Raw genomic sequence first — 18,974 nt, forward strand, 5'->3', positions numbered from 1 at the left:
TATTATTTCACCATAAAAAGACATTAGAATATCTTATATATGTGTTATGACAAGACCTTTGACAACATTATACTAGTGAATGAGGATTACATGAAGGGACAGTTAATATGATTTTACTTAAATTAAGAGACATGATTCATGGACAAAGTGAAGTCAAGAGTACCAGAAGTACCTAGCAGATCTCAGGATTTAGTCAGTAAGTTCCCCTTCCTATACATTTTTTCCCTGGAAAAGGTATTTAATCTCAGTTCAGACCCTGAGAAAAGGGTTTGGATCCGTTTTCTGCCTGGACCAGTCAATAAACAGATCAGAACCAAGGACTAAGCTAAGCAGGGAGTCCACATTCCTCCAGCCCCCAAGGACATCCAATTCAGTTCATTGTTCTATCCAGTTGGTGCCTAGGTGTACAAAAGTCAGCCATCCCCATCTCCCCACTTCCCGCTGACCCTGGGTGCGGCCTAATCGCAGGCCCAGGAATTCCCGAACCAGCTCTGGTCTCGCCCCTCATCTCAGACTGCTTTTCCCATCCCTGAGCAGAGCGTCGCCAATTCCCCTGAAGCCCAGCACCATCCAGGGAATGGCATGGGGAAACAACAGTCAAGAACTTCCCAAATTCAGCATCCCTAGAGACTGTACCCAGCGGAAGCGCAGTCACGGACTGACAGATTCTCTGGCCAATCAGCGCGTCTATGAGGGACTGCCAGTCAGAAATGGGGCGGGTTTTTCTGTGAATCACGTTTGCTGGTTCCGCGCACTTGAGTAGCTTTAAGTGATTACGGTTTGCTGTGCTTTGACCTCACTGCTGAGTACTGAGGGAACTTAGGCAAGGCCTGAAGTTGCAACATGGTCAGGGTGTGCTCACTGCCCACAAAGGTGAGGAGCGGGATCTGTTGTGGCGGGGCCTGTAGGTTTAAGCGGCTCGGGTTGTTCGCTCAATGGAAGCTGGATGCGGGAAGTTTGACCGCCTTTACCCCACGCTGCCGCCGGGCGGGCGGATGTCCGGCCGTGGGAAGCCGCCGGACACCGCTCCGGGGGTTGGGAAGCGCGGTTTGAGCGCAGGACAGAACTAGAGTTGGCTCGGGGTTCCCCGGGGGGTGCAAGGAGGCCAGTGCCGTCTGATTCTCTGGCTCTTTGGCATCCAGGCACCGCCGGAGTGCCTCGGAAGAGCTAAGAATGGAATGGGGATCCACGGGAGAGACAAATAAAAATGGTAAATTAGTGTTGGAACACCTGCATCTTTAGCCTTTTAGAAAACCGTTTCTGAGACGTTACGTTGTCACCTGGATGCAAGTCCCCTGTTCCACAGAGCGACGACCCTGCGTTCCTTTTCATTAAACTTCCTAAATTCTTTAGTTAAAGGGCTGTACCACAAGAGCATTTTAAAATTATTCTTCTCAGTCGTGTAATGAACCGTCCTCTGCAGTGAAAGGAAAGTACTTGCATGGGGAGCGTGGCTTCTGCCTTCAGACTGGAACAGGAAGAACAGTTTACTGTATACCCTGCAGGGTGAAACAATGTAGACAAGGACTAGTTCACAGACTGAATTTAAGGGGAGTCATCTGCAGGGGCCACCATTAGGAAAGAGGACCTGATGGGACAAAGTGAGTGATTTTGTAATTCCCCAGCATTTGTTTTTTGTTTTGTTTTTTTTTTTATAAAGATTTATTTATTTCATGTATGTGAGTACACTGTCGCTGTCTTTAGACACACCAGAAGAGGGCATCAGATCTCATTACAGGTTGTTGTGAGCTACCATTTGGTTGCTGGGATTTGAACTCAGGACCTCTGGAAGAGCAGTCAGTGCTCTTAACCACTGAGCCATCTCTCCAGCCCCTCCCCAGCATTTGTTAATTCATGTGTGTGAGTAGAAATTGTCGAGATCACTGTGTATACAAATGGAGAGTTTATGTTGAACCAAACTTTGTTGACCCAGTTAAGTCAGCTCAGATATTTGTTTTTTTTTGTTTGTTTGTTTTTTTTTTTGTTTTTGTTTTGTTTTTTTTTTGAGCTGGGGACCGAACCCAGGGCTTTGCGCTTCCTAGGTAAGCGCTCTACCACTGAGCTAAATCCCCAGCCCCCAGCTCAGATATTTGAATCAGGGGCTACTGGCTGTAGCTATATGTGGCAGGTTACAGATCTCAGCAGCTAATATTGCACATAAAGACAAGATCATAGTTTATCTCATTGATTCCATTTCCCCAGCAGGGAATGTCCTGATCTTCTTGAAAGTCACTATAACTATGATTTGTTCCAATTTTATCTACCTTTTTAAAAAATGAGTTGTTAGCAACACTTTTTAAATTTCACTTTCTCAGAACATCACAGCTCTGTTCAACTATTTGTTCCTATTCTCCAATGTCTCTAGGGAATTAAGAATGTTACTCCTTTTTCTCAAGTCTTTGATTACTTTCCTCTCTTTAGGGGAATATCTTTAGCTCAGGCTTGCCTCTTACTTTGTAATGTCTTTCAACACCTGATCCTTCCTCTGTTGCCCAATACCTTGAAGAGAGTCTTGCAAGTCCTTCCAGGCTGAGCCCTGAGTAGTCAGTAAGAAAAAACAGAGGCAATGGAATGAGTGTCCTCCCACCTCCCCGACTTTCTTGGGGAAATTATAAATAAAGAGGAATTTTGGGGCTGGAGAGATGGCTCAGCGGTTAAGAGCGCCCGACTGCTCTTCCAGAGGTCATGAGTTCAATTCCCAGCAACCACATGGTGGCTCACAACCATCTGTAAAGAGATCTGATGCCCTCTTCTGGTGTATCTGAAGACAGCTACAGTGTACTTATATATAATAAATAAATAAATCTTAAAAAAAAAAAAGAGGAATTTCAGTATGAATTGAGCATTTCATGAATTGAGGTCACTGACCAACTCTGAAGCTGCTGTAATTACAACAAAGAAATGAAGGGGGAAGAAGGAAGGAGGGAGCTGGCTTGTTTTGAAAGTATTTTCCATTATCACTGGGTTCTGATGTTAGCAGTGTTAGATGATCAATAAAAGTCCAAACTTTTATTGGACTTTTATTTATAGTTGAAAACTTTAGGGGTACAGAAAATAGGCAGTCAAGAATCTACATAAGGAGATGGATTAATTTTTTTAGGAACTAAATATCTGTAGTTATACAAGTTCAACCAACCGAGAAGGTCCTGGCATATTAGTGTGTCTGGGCCTAGTAGTGATGCTATTATTCTGATTTTACAGTAACACCAGAGGGAAAAGACATGAGTAATAACTGATGTGCTCTGGAGAACATATGTCTCCTACCTGGATAATTTTCCACCATGAATTCTATTTCAACCTTTTAAAGTAAATTTTGAGATTATAATTAAATTATTTAACTTTTTACTTTGTACTATGGGTAAGTGTCAAACTCTGGCACAAATGACTAAAGCCCCTACCTAGCAAATGAAAGCTGGACAGGCTCTTGAGTTTTCACCCAAAGTTCCTCAGTCCCTACCTGTTCCAGTCTGTGACTGACAAAACCAGCTTAGAGCCCACGCGTTGGGCTGCACTTCTCCAAGCTGCGCTTCCTTACCCTAATTAGTTACATCTCTCGTCTATCATTTAACAACCTCATTTCTTCCACTGGCTTTTTTCTCCTCTCCTCCCTCTCTTCACATGGCCCCTGTTCCTGTTCACTTTGGACTCTTATCAGATGTCCCTGCCTTTATGTCTACTCTCCCCTCTACTCCACCATATTTAGGAGCAACCATGTTCCCTTCTTTTTATTTCTTTTTCAATTCATCTCCTATTAATTCTTACTTGCTTTCCTACTCATGACTCTTCTTACTTCTATGATTCTTACTTTTTGAAGTTGACTGATGTTTGCGTGCTGGACTTCCCAAGACATGACATAGAGATGCTGCACTGGATATTGAGCATGTAATGAAAGATGTACACAAAAGACCCTGCAACTTAGATGATGAATAGTTATCCCTGGAAAGTGGAAGATTCCATGAAAATAAAAGTGTACAAGACTAAGGTTGAGTCTGCCCCTGCAGTAAAATGTAGGATCTGGGAAGGCCTCTTTTTTCTGACTCATGTGAACTCTAATCCTCCAGCAGGGAAGGTGATACTGTCTTATGTCCAGGTGAGGAGGTCACACTATTGAGGGATGTGGGCAAGTCCAGAAATTAGGAGCACCAGTGGGTAGTAGCTTACAGGTTCTTTCTTGGATTGTCCTTTGATGCAATTCCAGGAGGCTGCAAGGGAGGCCTTAAAGCTGTTCCATAGGGTGTGGGGGAAGGAAGGTGATGCAAAAGTCACATTGAATTATTTTTGCAGATGTTCTGAAGTTTAGGTGCTTTTAATTTTTACACACTTGTGCTGATAGATAACTTCAGTCAGGGTCACATTTAAGGGACTTTTCCCGTATATAATATCCCTATAATCAGTGCCCTATTTTTCAAGAAACAGCATACAATGAGAGCAGAAGCAGTGCTAGGCTGACTCTCCCATCTGATTTAAATCTGTAATGACACTGTGATTTGTTACATGGATGTAAGAGCTTCAGCCTTCTGTCTACATTAAACGATAAATGAAAACGAGGGGAGAAAACACAGAATCTAGCTAAAGCCTTCACATTCAATGGGTTATTACAATGTTTTCTTAGTGGGTATGTGGAGAAGATAATGTAAGCATCAAGCTTTTTACACCCAGAGTTGTCAGATCAATGAGAATCCAATAGTTACTACAGTATACTGTAAAAATCCAAAGACTGTTTGATTAGGATGGAAACAGAACTTTCTGCCCATGAGTCACAGGTTGTAGTGCATGAAAAATTATAAAGAGGTTAAGAAACAGACTGAATTGTTTTCGTCTGAATTTAAATAATGTCAATTAATGATTGTTGAGCAAAAATGTATTATCTTTGACAAGTCACTCATTTGTTTGTTTTTATCTTGGTAAATAACCAGCCTTAAATAGTAACACATGCATTCGTGTGTGTGTGTGTACTTACTGAGAGTAAAACTTATGAATACAGAGATCTATACTGAACATAGGAATGGCCTTGGGCTTGGCATGAACTCTTCTGTGATGTTCATCCTCTTCAGAAACAGCGTGAGAACTGTATCTGTCAAAATTATACTTTTCTTGTCTTCACTAATTTGCTTCTCTTTCTTCATTATTTTTCCTCTTCCTTTTGCGTTTTCATTCAAGAAATATTATATTAATTTTTTCATTGAAAATAGATCTCTTCTCTTATATATCAGTACCACTGTTTCTCCTCCCTACACTCCTTCCAGTTTTCCTTCCTCCTTTCATACTTTCCTCTCTCCAAGATCTCCACCCCGTATGTTTTACCTTCAAAAGAGAGCAGATTTCAGAGAGCAGACTCAAGCAAAGCAAATAAAATAGAAAAGACATGTTGAAAGTCCTCAATGTGAAGCTGGGCATGGTAGGCAAATAGGAAGAAAAGAGCATCAAGCTCAAGGAAAGGAACAGAGCCATACATCCAGTGTTAGCATTACCACAAATCACCAAGCTAATCACCATAGCACATAAAGGAAGATGTGACTGAGACCCATGCAAACCACCCTTTTCACTTAAGTGTCTGTGAGGATCTTGAAACCCCAGGCAGTGTAAGGACTGGGTTCCTTCTGATGCCCAGCTCCTCAAATTAAACTAAATATTAGTTAGCCACTCAAAAAACTCATTATCCCCTTGGCTCAGCACAGTTGCAGGCAAGAGAAAGTCAGTGAGGGATGGTATAGCTTGTATTGTGTCCAGAATTACGTTTCTGTGGCCTGTAGAGTACCCTCACCCCACAAAGAGACTAGAACATAGGGGTGAAGTCTCCAAGCCTGCACCCCCTTTATTTTTACATTTAGTGAGCTGTGTGAATGTTGTCCAATACAATGTGGCCCTGTGGTCAGATTACAGAAAGCAAAATGTTTTTCTTGGAATCGGCATGGATAGTTTAGACAGCTCCTTGGCTAACACCACCGTGAACTGTAAATCTGTTCCAATACCAGACCTTGCTAGGTATAAAGATGGGCACTTCAGACTGTCTCCTCCATTAATAGCAGTGGTCCCTAGAGTCACCCTCTGAATTCCGTGGGAGTTGCCAGTGCCTTAAATTCCTGTAGTAATCTGCCCATGCTCTCTGATTCCAGCTCGTTCTCCCTGCACTTACTCTCTTCCTCTGTCTCCTCTCCAAATGATCCCTATCGCTTCTTTGCCCATTTAACACAGTCTACCCATAGAGTCTCTTCTATTTGCTGTTTTCTCTGATTTTTTAGTCCCTTTGTCATTTTGATATAGGAGGCATATTGGAGGGTTTATTGATTTTTTTTTTTGTTTTTTTGTTTTGTTTTTTAGTTAATCTTGTATCAAGTGTTTCATTTTTTTTTTTAAAGATTTATTCATTTATTATATATAAGTACACTGTCGCTGTCTTCAGACACACCAGAAGAGGGCATCGGATCTCTTTACAGATGGTTGTGAGCCACCATGTGGTGGCTGGGAATTGAACTCAGGACCTCTGGAAGAGCAGTCGGGTGCTCTTAACCGCTGAGCCATCTCTCCAGCTCCGTATCAAGTGTTTTAAAGCTGTACAAAATGGTAGTAGAATTTTTAGGGTCACTGATGTATATTATCATAACATTTATCAATTAGGATATTTAGATTTCTTACTCTCCAAATTATATCCCCTTGATGTCCTTCCATTGTCTCATGGCTGTAGGTGGAACTGCATGCCATACATTGAATACATATAGAGACTGGTCAGCCTTGCCTCGTTCCTCATTTTAAGGAATTCTTTTGACTTAATCTGCATTTAATTTGATGTTGGGTATAGGCTTGCAGTGAATTTTAATTATTACATTTGTTTTTATCTCTTATATCCCAAAAGATTTTTTAAACAATTTTGTATTAGATATTTTTTATTTACATTTCAAATGTTATCACCTTTCCTGGTTTCCTGTCCATAAACCCCCTATCTTATCCCTCCTCCCCCTTCTCCTATGGGGGTGTTCTCCCACCCATCTACCCACCTCTTCCCACCTCTCTGCCCTGACATTCCCCTACACTGGGGGATCCAGCCTTGGCAGGACCAAGGGCTTCTCCTTCCACTGGTGCCCAACAAGGCCATCCTCTGCTACACATGTAGCTGGAGCCATGATCCTGTCCATCTGTAGTTTTGGGTAATGGTTTAGTCCCTGGGAGCCCTGGTTGGTTGATATTGTTCTTCTTTTTTTTTTTTTTTTTATATTATTTATTTATTATATATATGAGTACACTGTAGCTATCTTCAGATGCACCAGAAGAGGGCGTCAGATCTCTTTACAGATGGTTGTGAGCCACCATGTGGTTGCTGGGATTTGAACTCAGGACCTCGGGAAGAGCAGTCGGTGCTCTTAACCTCTGAGCCATCTCTCCAGCCCGATATTGTTCTTCTTATGGGGTTGCGAGCCCCTTCAGATCCTTCATTCCTTTCTCTAACTGCTCCAATGGGGCATTTTGAGTGTTGGAATTGAGGAAATGTACTAAGGTGCCCAGATTGAACACTAAATTTTATGGTGCTAGTTCTCTCTCTCTCTCTCTCTCTCTCTCTCTCTCTGTGTGTGTGTGTGTGTGTGTATCTGTCTGTCTGTCTGTCTGTCTCTCTCTCCCTTCTGTCTCTCTCTCCTACCAAAAGAATTTTATTCATGAATATATTTGTAGAAATATTTTACTCACGTGCATGGTTTTGTCCTACCCTGTTCATGTATGTGAGGCAGACAGGTAAGGAGGCTGTGTAAAAAACCTTAGAACTTGAGTTACAGATAGTGAGCTGCTTATATACTGGGAATGAAAGCTGGATGCTCCTGAAGAACATTCTGTTTTCTTAATTTTTCAGGTATTTTTGCCCCCATATTTTCTTATACCTGATGTTCTGTCCAAAGCACTCTAGGTCACTTGCAGAACAAACTTCTGTTCATGTGTTCCTTTATCAAATAGGGAAGGGAACCATGGTAAGAGATGAGAATAAAAACCTGGCACAGACTGACTTTGCAACCTGGTATAGAAATGGGGGAGTCTAATTCCAGCCAATCATTGCCATAATATTTTTTTTTCCCCGGGGCTGGGGACCGAACCCAGGACCTTGCGCTTCCTAGGTAAGCGCTCTACCACTGAGCCAAATCCCCAACCCCCATTGCCTTAATATTTAAAATACAGTACAATTAAGGGAAATATATCCAGGCAACTATCAGTCAAATTCTAGGTACACAATATACTTTATGTTTTGACTACATAGAAACCATTTTATGAGGTACACATACTACAAGAATAGGTTCTTTTTTGAAATGACCTAGAATTTAGTATAATCTCTGACAAAAGGCACAGAGGTAAAAAACATTTTCCCTAAGGTTGATAAACAGTCTAGGGAAGGGGGTGTGTGGAATAATTGTTCAGCAGAAGTTGGATAATATCTGCCTCTACAGATAACTGTAGGTAAAGTTTGCCTTCAAAAAGGAAAGAGGAAGGGTAGGACAGCACGTTGTGGGTGGTGCCATCCCTGGGCTGGTAGACTTGGGTTCTATAAAAAAGCAAGTTGAGAAACCCAGGGGAAGCAAGCCAGTAAGTAACATCTCTCCACGGCCTCTGCATTAGCTCCTGCCTCCTGACCTGCTTGATTTCCCTTGGTGATGAACAGGAATGGAGAAGTGTAATCTCCATAAACCCTTTTCTCTACGATTACTTCTTGGTCATGATGTTTGTGCAGGAATAGAAGCCCTGACAGTGACAGCTGATAAGCAGTCTACATTCTCAGTGTCATTTACTTTATTTTCAGCTAACATACCAAGCTACAAGATGAAAATTCCACAGTCATTTCTGCCTATCATTTTTATGATTTAAATATGTTTCTTTATGACTTTGAACTAAAATGCCCATAAATATGTCTGCTTCTACACTGTGACCATGTTGAGACAAGGACTAGTAGCAAGCAACCCTTTATGTGAACACAACCAGAATCCGTATTCAAAATCTCACGGCTTCCTTTATTTAATAAAATCATTGTTTGGAAATGAATCCCAAGCTCTCCTTGCCTGACAAAATAAAGAGGGAATCTTCCTCAGCTCTTCGTTCTTGCCTGTTGAACTGGTTATTTTGAGAATCAAGTTGACTGCATATGGAATTAGCTAAAGCCAGAGAATTGAGTGCTGTGGGGGTTTTAGTTTCAGTATAGCTTATGAAGTGGGAAACAGTTCTATATTCTATATCCTGAAGCCTTGCACATTTTAAGATCCACGTCAATGAGGTGCTTTTCCTCTGTCTACCTAGTGCTGGTATTAAGCTAATCTAGCCAGCTCGCTCTTCCTTTTTTTTTTTTTTTTTTCCTTACTTGACATAAATATATATGTATATTTTAATTTATTCACTTTTCATCCTCCTACTACCTCCATCACGCTCTCCCTCCATCTTCCCCTCAACACCTCCTATCATCTTCTCCTGTGAGTGGGTAGACACTCCCTGGTCATTACCCCATCCATAGCACATTAGTTCTACGCTATGCTAGGCACTTCTTTTGGCACTTAGGCCTGATAAGTCTGCCCTACTGAAAGAAAAAAGTATCTCATATACAGGCAACAGCTTTTGCCATAGCCCCTGTTGCAGTTGTTTGGGACCCAACGAAGGCCCAGCTGCACATCTACTCCATATGAGCAGGGAGTCATAGGTCCAGCCCCTGGGTATTCCTTGGTCATTGGTTAAAACTGTGAGAACACAAAGCGCTGAGGTTGGGTGATTCTCTTGATTTTCCTGTGGAGTTCCTCTCCCCTGAGAGGCCCACAATTCTTCCTCCAATTTTTCATAAGAGTCCCCAAGGTCCATCAACTGTTTGGCTAGGGATGTCTGTATCTGTGTAAGTCAGGTGCTGGGTAAAACTTCTCAGAGGATAACATGCTCCTGTCTGAAGGCTTATCAGAGTATCATTAATAGTATTAGGGATTGATGCTTGTCCGTGGAATGGATCTCAATATGGCCTGGTTATTGGATGGCAATTCCCTGAGTCTCTCCTCCATTCTCCATGCATGCATTTGTTGTAGACAGGATACATTTTGGGTTAACATTATTGTGAGTAGGTTGGTCTCCCTATTGCACTACTGGGGTTCCTGCCTGGCTACAGAAGGTATCCTCTTTAGGTTGTTATCCCCAATGTAGTGAGCTACAGCTAAGGTCACCCACATTGCTTCTTGATTGCCTTAGTTATCCTATGGAGATGTTCCTCACCTCCTTGCCCCTGTCAGTTGCAGATTTATAGTCATTTTCTGGCCATCCAGCCATTTCTCCTGTCCTTCCTGAATCCCCATTCTCCTTCCCATTCCCTCTCCATTCTGGGTCCTCACCTCCACATTCCTCTCATGACTGTTTTATTCCTTCCTCTGTGTCTGTGGAGTATAGCATGGTACCTGTATGATATAGCGAGTGTTGACTAATAAGTGAGTCCATACCATGCATGTCCATCCTATGGGGACCGGATTACCACACTCAGGATTATGTCATCAAGTTCCTTCCATTTCCCTGCAAAATTTATGATGTCCATGTTTTTTAATAGGTGAATAGTAATCTGTTGTGTAGACATACTGCATTTTCTTTATTCATTCTTCACTCAAGGTACAGCTAGGTTGTTTCCTGTTTCCAGCAGGTAGGATAAAGCTCTAGGAATTTAGCCTAGCAAATCTTTGATAAAATCCAATACCCCTTCATGTTCAAGGTATTAGAGAATTCTGACGTAAACATATTCATACCATTTAAATCAAGACAATAGCCAATATCAAGCTAAATGGAGAGAACCTTAAAGCAATTCCACTGTAATCAGGACAAAACAAGGCTGCCTTCTTTCTCCCTATCTATTCAATAGAGTACTTGAATTTTTAGGGAGAGAAATAGAAAAAAAAAATTAAATGAGATCAAGGAGATAAAAATTGGAAAGAAGAATTCAAAGTAGAGTTGTTTACTAATGATCTGATAGTATAAGTGAGTGACCCCCAAAATTCTATCTCAGAGGTACTGCAGGTGATCCACACCATCAGCAATGTCATGGATACAAAATTAACTTTACAAAACAGTAGGCCTCCTTTATATAAATGATAACTGGGCCAAGGAAGTAATAAGAGAAGCAACATACTTTACATTAGCCACTACTAATATAAATAATCTTTTTGTAACTATCCCAGCAAGTGAAAGATCTCTCTGATAAGCATTTCAAATCCCTGAAGAACAAAATTGAAAAAGATTTTAAAGGAAGTAAACATTTTCCATGCTCATGAATAGGTAGGATTTGTAGTAAAAATGGCCATCTTACCAAAGACTCGGTGCTTTTGTAGTCAGTAATTATTTATACAACATCTATGATGTGTGCTTAGCATTGTTATTCTATTTACTGGTCTCTTTAGGTCTCTCAAGTAGCATTTCCCTTGCAAGGGTATATCTTATTCAAAAGGTGAGGAAGTGAGAGTTTTGAACCTTATCATTCAGTACAAATTTTCAAACATTAAATAAGTGGGGAAAACGCCAGAATGATGGTCAGTGAAATATACATGCTCAATATGTAAACATGCTTTGTTTTGTACACATGAATGTTATATTTGAGAAGGCAGTGACATATGATGATGTGCATGTGACCTTTACTCGGGAAGAATGGGCTTTGCTAGATCCTTCCCAGAAGAGTCTCTACAAAGATGTGATGCTGGAGACCTACAGGAACCTCACTGCTATAGGTAAGAATTTTATTGTTTTAATTTTTTTAAATAGGGGGGCAACTGTTTTTGTTTGTTTGCTTCATTGCTTTCAATTGAGAAGGAGGGAGAATGAGGTGAATTAATTAGGCCTGGTTCTAAGGTTCACTTAAGATAGTACCTAAAATATTCCCTAAATTCCAATAATTTGTCATACATTTTTCTGGTACTGTGTTTTAGGCTATTACTGGGAAGACGACAGTATTGAAGAAGATTGTCAAAATTCTAGAAGACATGGAAGGTAATTTTTTAGTGCATTCTGATCCAAATATGCCCCTCAAGAAATCTTAATGTCTTCTTGAAGTTTTAGTTAAGAGCCTCACCCTAAATCAGCAGAGCTGTAAGGATATTGGTTATTAAATTCTTACAAATGCATGTGTTTCTGTGTCGATTTGTGTTTGCAAGGCATTCCTTTAAGATAGAATACATGGAAAGAATGCCTTAACAAGTAGTAGGATTTCAACTTCAGAGCTACTTTAGAGCTCTTTTTTTTTTCTTCTTTTCTTTTTTTTTGGGGGGGGGGGGCTGGGGACTGAACCCAGGGCCTTGCACTTGCTAGGCAAGCGCTCTACCACTGAACTAAATCCCCAACCCCTACTTTAGAGCTCTTTAGAGCTACTCTGTCTAAATGTCAGTTTGTTTAGTCTTATAACACTGAGACATAGAAGCAGTGTATGTACACTTTGAACATAGGATGCTTATGTATATGAAACGTTTGAATAAGGAAATAGTTCATAGTAAAGCAGATGTTACTCATTTACTTGTAATAAGCTGCTTAAAATTAGTGAGGGGGCAGTTCAAGAAGTTTAAAAAAGATGTAGAGAAAACTTAATCAAAATATCACATATCTTTGAAGAGTAAAAAGTCTCAAAGTGTGTGAATGCAATGTGGATACATTTTATTTGTTATTCTTTGTTTTATAGGTGTATTATAAGTGACAGATATATAATTATATCTATCTTTATCAAAGTAAATCTATCTCTACCTCTCATCTATCCATCAATCTATGTATCTAAGTAGCTATTTATATATCTATTCATCTATCTATCTTATCTCTTTATCTATTCTATGTAAAGAATACAGCACTATTCCTAGTCGATATTGACAGAAGCACTTTATCTCTGTCCCAGTACAAAGTGAAGATAAGTAGTTTTCTCCACTTAATGTAAATTTATTGAACTGAATAACATTTTACAATTAATTGATTTTCCAGTTTTATTATGCATACATCAACAACCTCAAACTGCAGAAAATTTTGATGAGTATTAGTAATGTAGAAATTTTCTGGGGTTGGGGATTTAGCTCAGTGGTAGAGCACTTGCCTAGCAAGCACAAGGCCCTGGGTTTGGTCCTCAGCTCTAAAAACAACAACAAAAAAAAAAAAAGAAGAAGGAAAGAAAATTTCTGTGCATCTTGGTTCAAGTTGCAAATGTGGAATGGTCTACAAAATAGAAAAATTTATGAATGCAATCTTGAGATCTTGAGGTAAAACTGATTTCTAGCAGTTTTGTTCACATATTTATGTGAAGAAGCTTACGTAGGAAAAGACTGATATAAGTGTGAGGCATGTAATCAATGCTCTTACCATCACAGCAAACATGTAAACTGAATGAAAATGAGGGAGAACACCATGGATATAAATAAAGTGAGAAACACTTAATATATCTGATTCTTCTTTACATTTATTAAACACTGTAAATTCTATTCATACAGATAAAAATATTCATTAGTATACTGAATGATCCTTATGTGCCTGTTACATACACAAGGATGAAATAATATTGTAGAGAAACTCTGAATACATGCACTCTGATAATGATATTCTATATCATAGGCATCTTCAGTGGAATGAAGGAATTCACACGGGAGAGAAAACCTATGAAGGTGTGCAATACAAAGAAGGGTTTGCAACTGTCAGTGATCTTCATACAATTAAAAGAACACTTACTGGAGACTTTGTATACTATAGTACTGTTCAGGTAAACAGAAAAGCACAAACAGGAGAGAAACCTGATGGATTTAACCAATGTGATAATACCTTTGTATGCAACAACCATCTGAGATTCCATAAAAAACGTAATACTGGAGAGAAACACTACACATGTGACCAATGTTGTAAAGCTTTTGCACAGATCAGTAGTCTTCAAAGGCATAAAAAAACACATACTGGAGAGAAACCCTATGCATGTAACCAATGTGGCAAAGCCCTTGCACAATGTGGCCATCTTCAAAACCATACAAAACCTCATACTGGAGGAAAGCCCTATGAATGTAACCAATGTGGTAAAGTCTTTTCATGGCAAAACTCTCTGCAAAACCATAAAAAAACACATACTGAAGAGAAGCCCTATGAATGTAACCAATGCAGCAAAGCCTTTTCTCAATACGGCCATCTTCAAAGACATAAAAGAACACATACTGGAGGAAAGTCCCATCAATGTCACCAATGTGGTAAAACCTTTGCTTATCGTAGTCGTCTTCGAAACCATACAAGAACTCATACTGGAGAGAAGCCCTATGAATGTAACCAATGTGGTAAAGCCTTTTCATGGTACAACACTCTGCAAATCCATAAAAGAACACATACTGGAGAGAAGCCCTATGAATGTAACCAATGTGGTAAAGTTTTTTCATGGTACAACACTCTGCAAATCCATAAAATAAAACATACTGGAAAGAAGCCCTATGAGTGTAACCAATGTGGTAAAGCCTTTGCTTGTCATAGCTATCTTCAAAGCCATACAAGAACTCATACTGGAGAGAAGCCCTATGAATGTAACCAATGTGGTAAAGTCTTTTCATGGTACAACACTCTGCAAATCCATAAAATAAAACATACGGGAGAGAAGCCCTATAAATGTAACCAATGTGATAAAGCCTTTGCTTATCGTAGCTATCTTCAAAACCATACAAGAACTCATACTGGAGAGAAGCCCTATAAATGTAACCATTGTGGTAAAGTCTTTAAATGGTGCAGCACTCTGCAAAGCCATAAAAGAACACATATTGGAGAGAAGTCCTATGCATGTAACCAATGTGGTAAAGCCTTTGCTTGTCATAAATATCTTCAAAACCATACAAGAACTCATACTGGAGAGAAGCCCTATGAATGTAACCAATGTGGTAAAGCCTTTGCTCATCACAGCCATCTTCAAAGCCATAAAAGAACACATACTGGAGAGAAGCCCTATGAATGTAACCAATGTGGTAAAGCCTTTGCTCATCACAGCCATCTTCAAAGTCATCAAAGAACACATACCAGAGAGAAGCCCTATGAATGTAACCATTGTGGTAAAGTCTTTACATGGCACAGCACTCTGCAAAGACATAAAAGAACACATACTGGAGAGAAGCCCTATGAATGTAACCATTGTGGTAAAGTCTTTACATGGCACAGCACTCTGCAAAGACATAAAAGAACACATACTGGAGAGAAGCCCTATGAATGTAACCATTGTGGTAAAGTCTTTACATGGCACAGCACTCTGCAAAGACATAAAAGAACACATACTGGAGAGAAGCCCTATGCATGTAACTAATATTGTAAGGCCCATGCCTATCATAGGGATCTTCAACGTCATAAAAGAACACACACAGAAGAGAAGCCCTAGGAATGTAACCAAGCACTCTGCCTGTAAGCAACATGGCATAGCCTTTGCACAAAACAGAAATCTTCAATGGCATAAAACCATCACATACACCAAGAATTTCTGTGAATGCAAACGACATGATAAAGCTTTTGCATTTCTGAAAAGCCATAAAAGAACTCATACTGGAGAGAAGCGGAGTGTATTTACCTAATGTGGCAAAACCTGTGCACGCAAAAGAATTCTTGAAAGGCATTAAAAAAAAAAATCACATACTGCTGAGAATTTTTGTGAATGTAACTAATGTAATAAACCCTTTACAGATTACAGTGATCTTCAAAGGCATAAAAGAACATTCTACAGAGAAGCCCAATTAACTTAACCTATATTGTAAATATTTTTCCTTTCACAGTCAACATCAAAGTCATAAAAGAACACATACTAGAGAAAAACCCTTGGTAAATCTTTTGAACAGAATAGTGAGTTTAGAGTCAAAAGAACAGATTCTATACTATAAAGAACTCTTTTGAATATAATTAATATGGTGAAGCCTATGTATGTTAATGGCCATTTGCAACGTCATAAAATATAACATGATGTGCAGAAGTCCTATGAATGTAAGGGATCTGGTAAAGCCATTGTACACAACTGTGATCTTCAAAGGCATAAATGAATACATCCTAGAGAGAAGCCCTTTAAATATAATCAGTGCTGTAAAGCCTTTGCTCATTATGGTGGTCTTCAAAAAAATTCCAAATGACACCATGCAGTGAGCCCCTATGCATATATCAACTTGATAAAGCCTTTGCATATCAGAGTCAACTTCTAATGCATGAAAGGATTCATATAGGAGAGACACAGTGAGTTTCTGTGTCTGACTCCTTTGCCTGAACTTGCAGTGCTTTTCCAACTAGTTAATTACCTTCCCTAGCTTTGATAGGATTTATGCCTATTCTTATTTTCACATGTGATGTGGTGTTCAGTTGCTATCCCCAGGATCCTGCTCTTTTTTTTTTTTTAAATCAAAATGGCAGAGCTGTGGTTCTGGCTGTGAATGTAGGTTGGGAGAGTCATAGAGAAGTGTTCAGAGGGTGACCCAACCCAGGAACAAAACCTTTAGCCTATAATCTTTCCTACTTGAAAGATGTGCTGATGTGATGGTAACACAGAAGTTGTTGGATTGCCAATAATTGACTGGTTTACTTTGAAACCCATGACAGAAGAAGGAGCCTGTAAATGATATGTCTCACTGTTAAGAAAATTTGGGGACTTATCCAGCTGCAGGAACAGTGCTTAGAAGAGCCAAGATTTTATTACATGTACTAGCAGCCAGTTTCTGCTTCTGGTGTGTTAAATAAGTTAGCCATTTTCCAGAGCTTATTCAAGATTTCACAATCTAGAAATAAATGATCAAGTGTTTGTAAATTATTTCATTCTACTTCATGATATGTAACTTATCCTGCCCTACATTTTTTTCCTCTGTACTTGGTTAAATGATTTCTGTGCTTTTAATGACAATGCTGGGCTCCTTTGGAAAATCATCAGAGTAGGATACTATATAGTAAGAAACACATTTATAACTGATATTACCTCCTGATATTCTATTCCTCAGGTCTTTTGTCTGAACTTATTTCTTTCTTTGTGTTTTGTTTCTATTAGTATTTTGCTTGATATAAATCTGCACTGCATGACAGGAGTTACAGATCAACTAGAAATTCTGTTGCAGAATGGCATGAGCCACCATATAAGTACTAGAACTGAGGTAGTGTCCTCCAGAGAAGCAGTCGTTATGGATAATCTCTGAGCTACCAGTCCACAATAATAAAACATACAGTGAATACTAGAATTCCCTTGAAATAATATAGTATGTCTGCCCCGTCCCGCAGGGCAGTCAACCAGGGTCTGGGGTCAACTTAGGAGAGAATGGAGGACAAGAAATCCCAAGAATGGACAGCAAGTCAAGAGGTCTGATCAAGCTGACAATTTTTAATTTTTCTCAGGCAGAAGATATACTGGTAGAAGCAAAATGTAGGTAGGGGTTAACCACAAAGGATTGGGCCTGGCTCGATGACCAAGATATTGGCTGGGTAAATTGGCCAGTGGGGGAAACAGTAGGGTGGGTTGCTTAGTGATCTGACCACTAGTGCCAAGCAACCTGACCACCAGTGCTAAGCAACCTGACAACCAGATTCATTCTATCTATTGAGTTCAAGCAGAACTGCAGGTGCTGGCATAGGTATGGCTCCTTTGATCTAACATAAGGCTAAAATACAATTGGTTTTTAACATGAAGGCTGCTACCACCATCTTATGGCTGCACCCAACTTTTGTCAATATGTTTAAATGCATGTGACAAAATTGCCTAGATTCACATTGTACTATGTGCCTCCCAAAGTTGTCGATTTTGTGATGAATACTGGGTAAATGAGTACTATCAACCTCCATTGGTGGTGGGATTATGAGATGGTACAACCACTCTGGAAAAAAGTCTGAAGATTCCTCAGAATGTTGGACATAGGAATACCTGAGGACCCAGCTATACCACTCCTGGGCATATATCCAAAAGATGCTCCAACATATAGCAAGGACACATGCTCCACTATATTCATAGCAGCCTTATTTATAATAACCGGAAGCTGGAAAGAACCCAGATGTCCTTCAACAGAGGAATGGAAACAGAAAATGTGGTAGATCTACACGATGAAGTACTACTCAGCAACTAAAAACAATGACTTCATGAAATTCATAGGCAAATGGATGTAACTAGAAAATATCATCTTGAGTGAGGTAACAAAAATCACACACACATACACACACACACACAAACCTACACACATGGTATGCATTCAATGGTAAATGTATATTAGCCCAAAATCTCAAATTGCCTCAAATTCACAGACCACATGAAGCTCAAGAAGGATGACAAAAGTATGGATGCTTCAGTCCTTCTTGAATGGGGGAGCAAAAATATTCATAGGAGGAAATACGGAGACAAAGTTTAGAGCAGAGACTGAAGGAATGACCATTCAGATCCCACCCTATCTGGGGATCCAGTCTATATACTATCCAGCCAAGAAACCGAGACAATATTGCTGATGCCATGAAGTCCATGCTGACAGGAGCCTGATATAGCTGTCTCCTGAAAGGTTCTGCCAGGGCATGAAAAATAGCGAGGAAATACTCTCAGCCAACCACTGAACATAGAATATTGGGGTACCCACTGGAGAAGTGGTTTGCAATCCCATAAGAACAACACTATGAATCAACCAGAGCTCGCAGAGATTAAACCACCATCCAAAGAGTACACATGAACAGACCCATGGCTCCAGCTGCATATGTAGCAAAGGATGGCCTTGTTGGGTATCAATGGGAGGAGAAGTCCTTGTTCCTGTCAAGGCTGGAACCCCCCCAGTGTAGAGGAATGTCAGGGCAGGGAGGCAGGAATGGGTGGGTTGTTGCAGGGTGGTAACACCATCTTAGAAGAAGGGGTTGAGGGGGGATGGGTTTGGGCAGTTATGGACTGCAAACTGGGAAAGGGGATAACATTTCAAATGTAAATAAAATAATATTCAATAAAAAAATTTTAAAAAATTTCACTCTGGAAAAATCAGTTTTCATAATTTAGTTGGAAAAACACTTTCATTGGTAAATCATGAAGCTGTATT

The 18,974-nt window shown here is 39.9% G+C and overlaps 1 protein-coding gene across 2 annotated transcripts; it reads left to right on the top strand.

Moving 5' to 3' along the window:
- Positions 1-730: 730 nt before the first annotated feature.
- Zfp950l12 (zinc finger protein 950 like 12) lies at positions 731-18,904 on the top strand. Of its 2 annotated transcripts, XM_006250613.5 has the most exons (4): positions 731-873; positions 11,582-11,705; positions 11,904-11,964; positions 13,558-18,904. In XM_006250613.5, exons 1-4 carry the CDS (start codon positions 844-846, stop codon positions 15,260-15,262), a joined length of 1,920 nt encoding a protein of 639 aa, XP_006250675.3. In that variant the 5' UTR covers positions 731-843; the 3' UTR covers positions 15,263-18,904. The 2 variants fall into 2 exon arrangements, with proteins under 2 accessions (XP_006250675.3, XP_038948567.1); XM_039092639.2 differs by lacking the exon at positions 731-873 and having other exon boundaries at positions 887-11,705.
- The last annotated feature ends 70 nt before the right edge of the window (positions 18,905-18,974 follow it).

The sequence above is a fragment of the Rattus norvegicus genome, chromosome 14, assembly GCF_036323735.1.
Source record: "Rattus norvegicus strain BN/NHsdMcwi chromosome 14, GRCr8, whole genome shotgun sequence".
In the NCBI taxonomy this organism is placed as follows: Eukaryota; Metazoa; Chordata; class Mammalia; order Rodentia; family Muridae; genus Rattus; species Rattus norvegicus.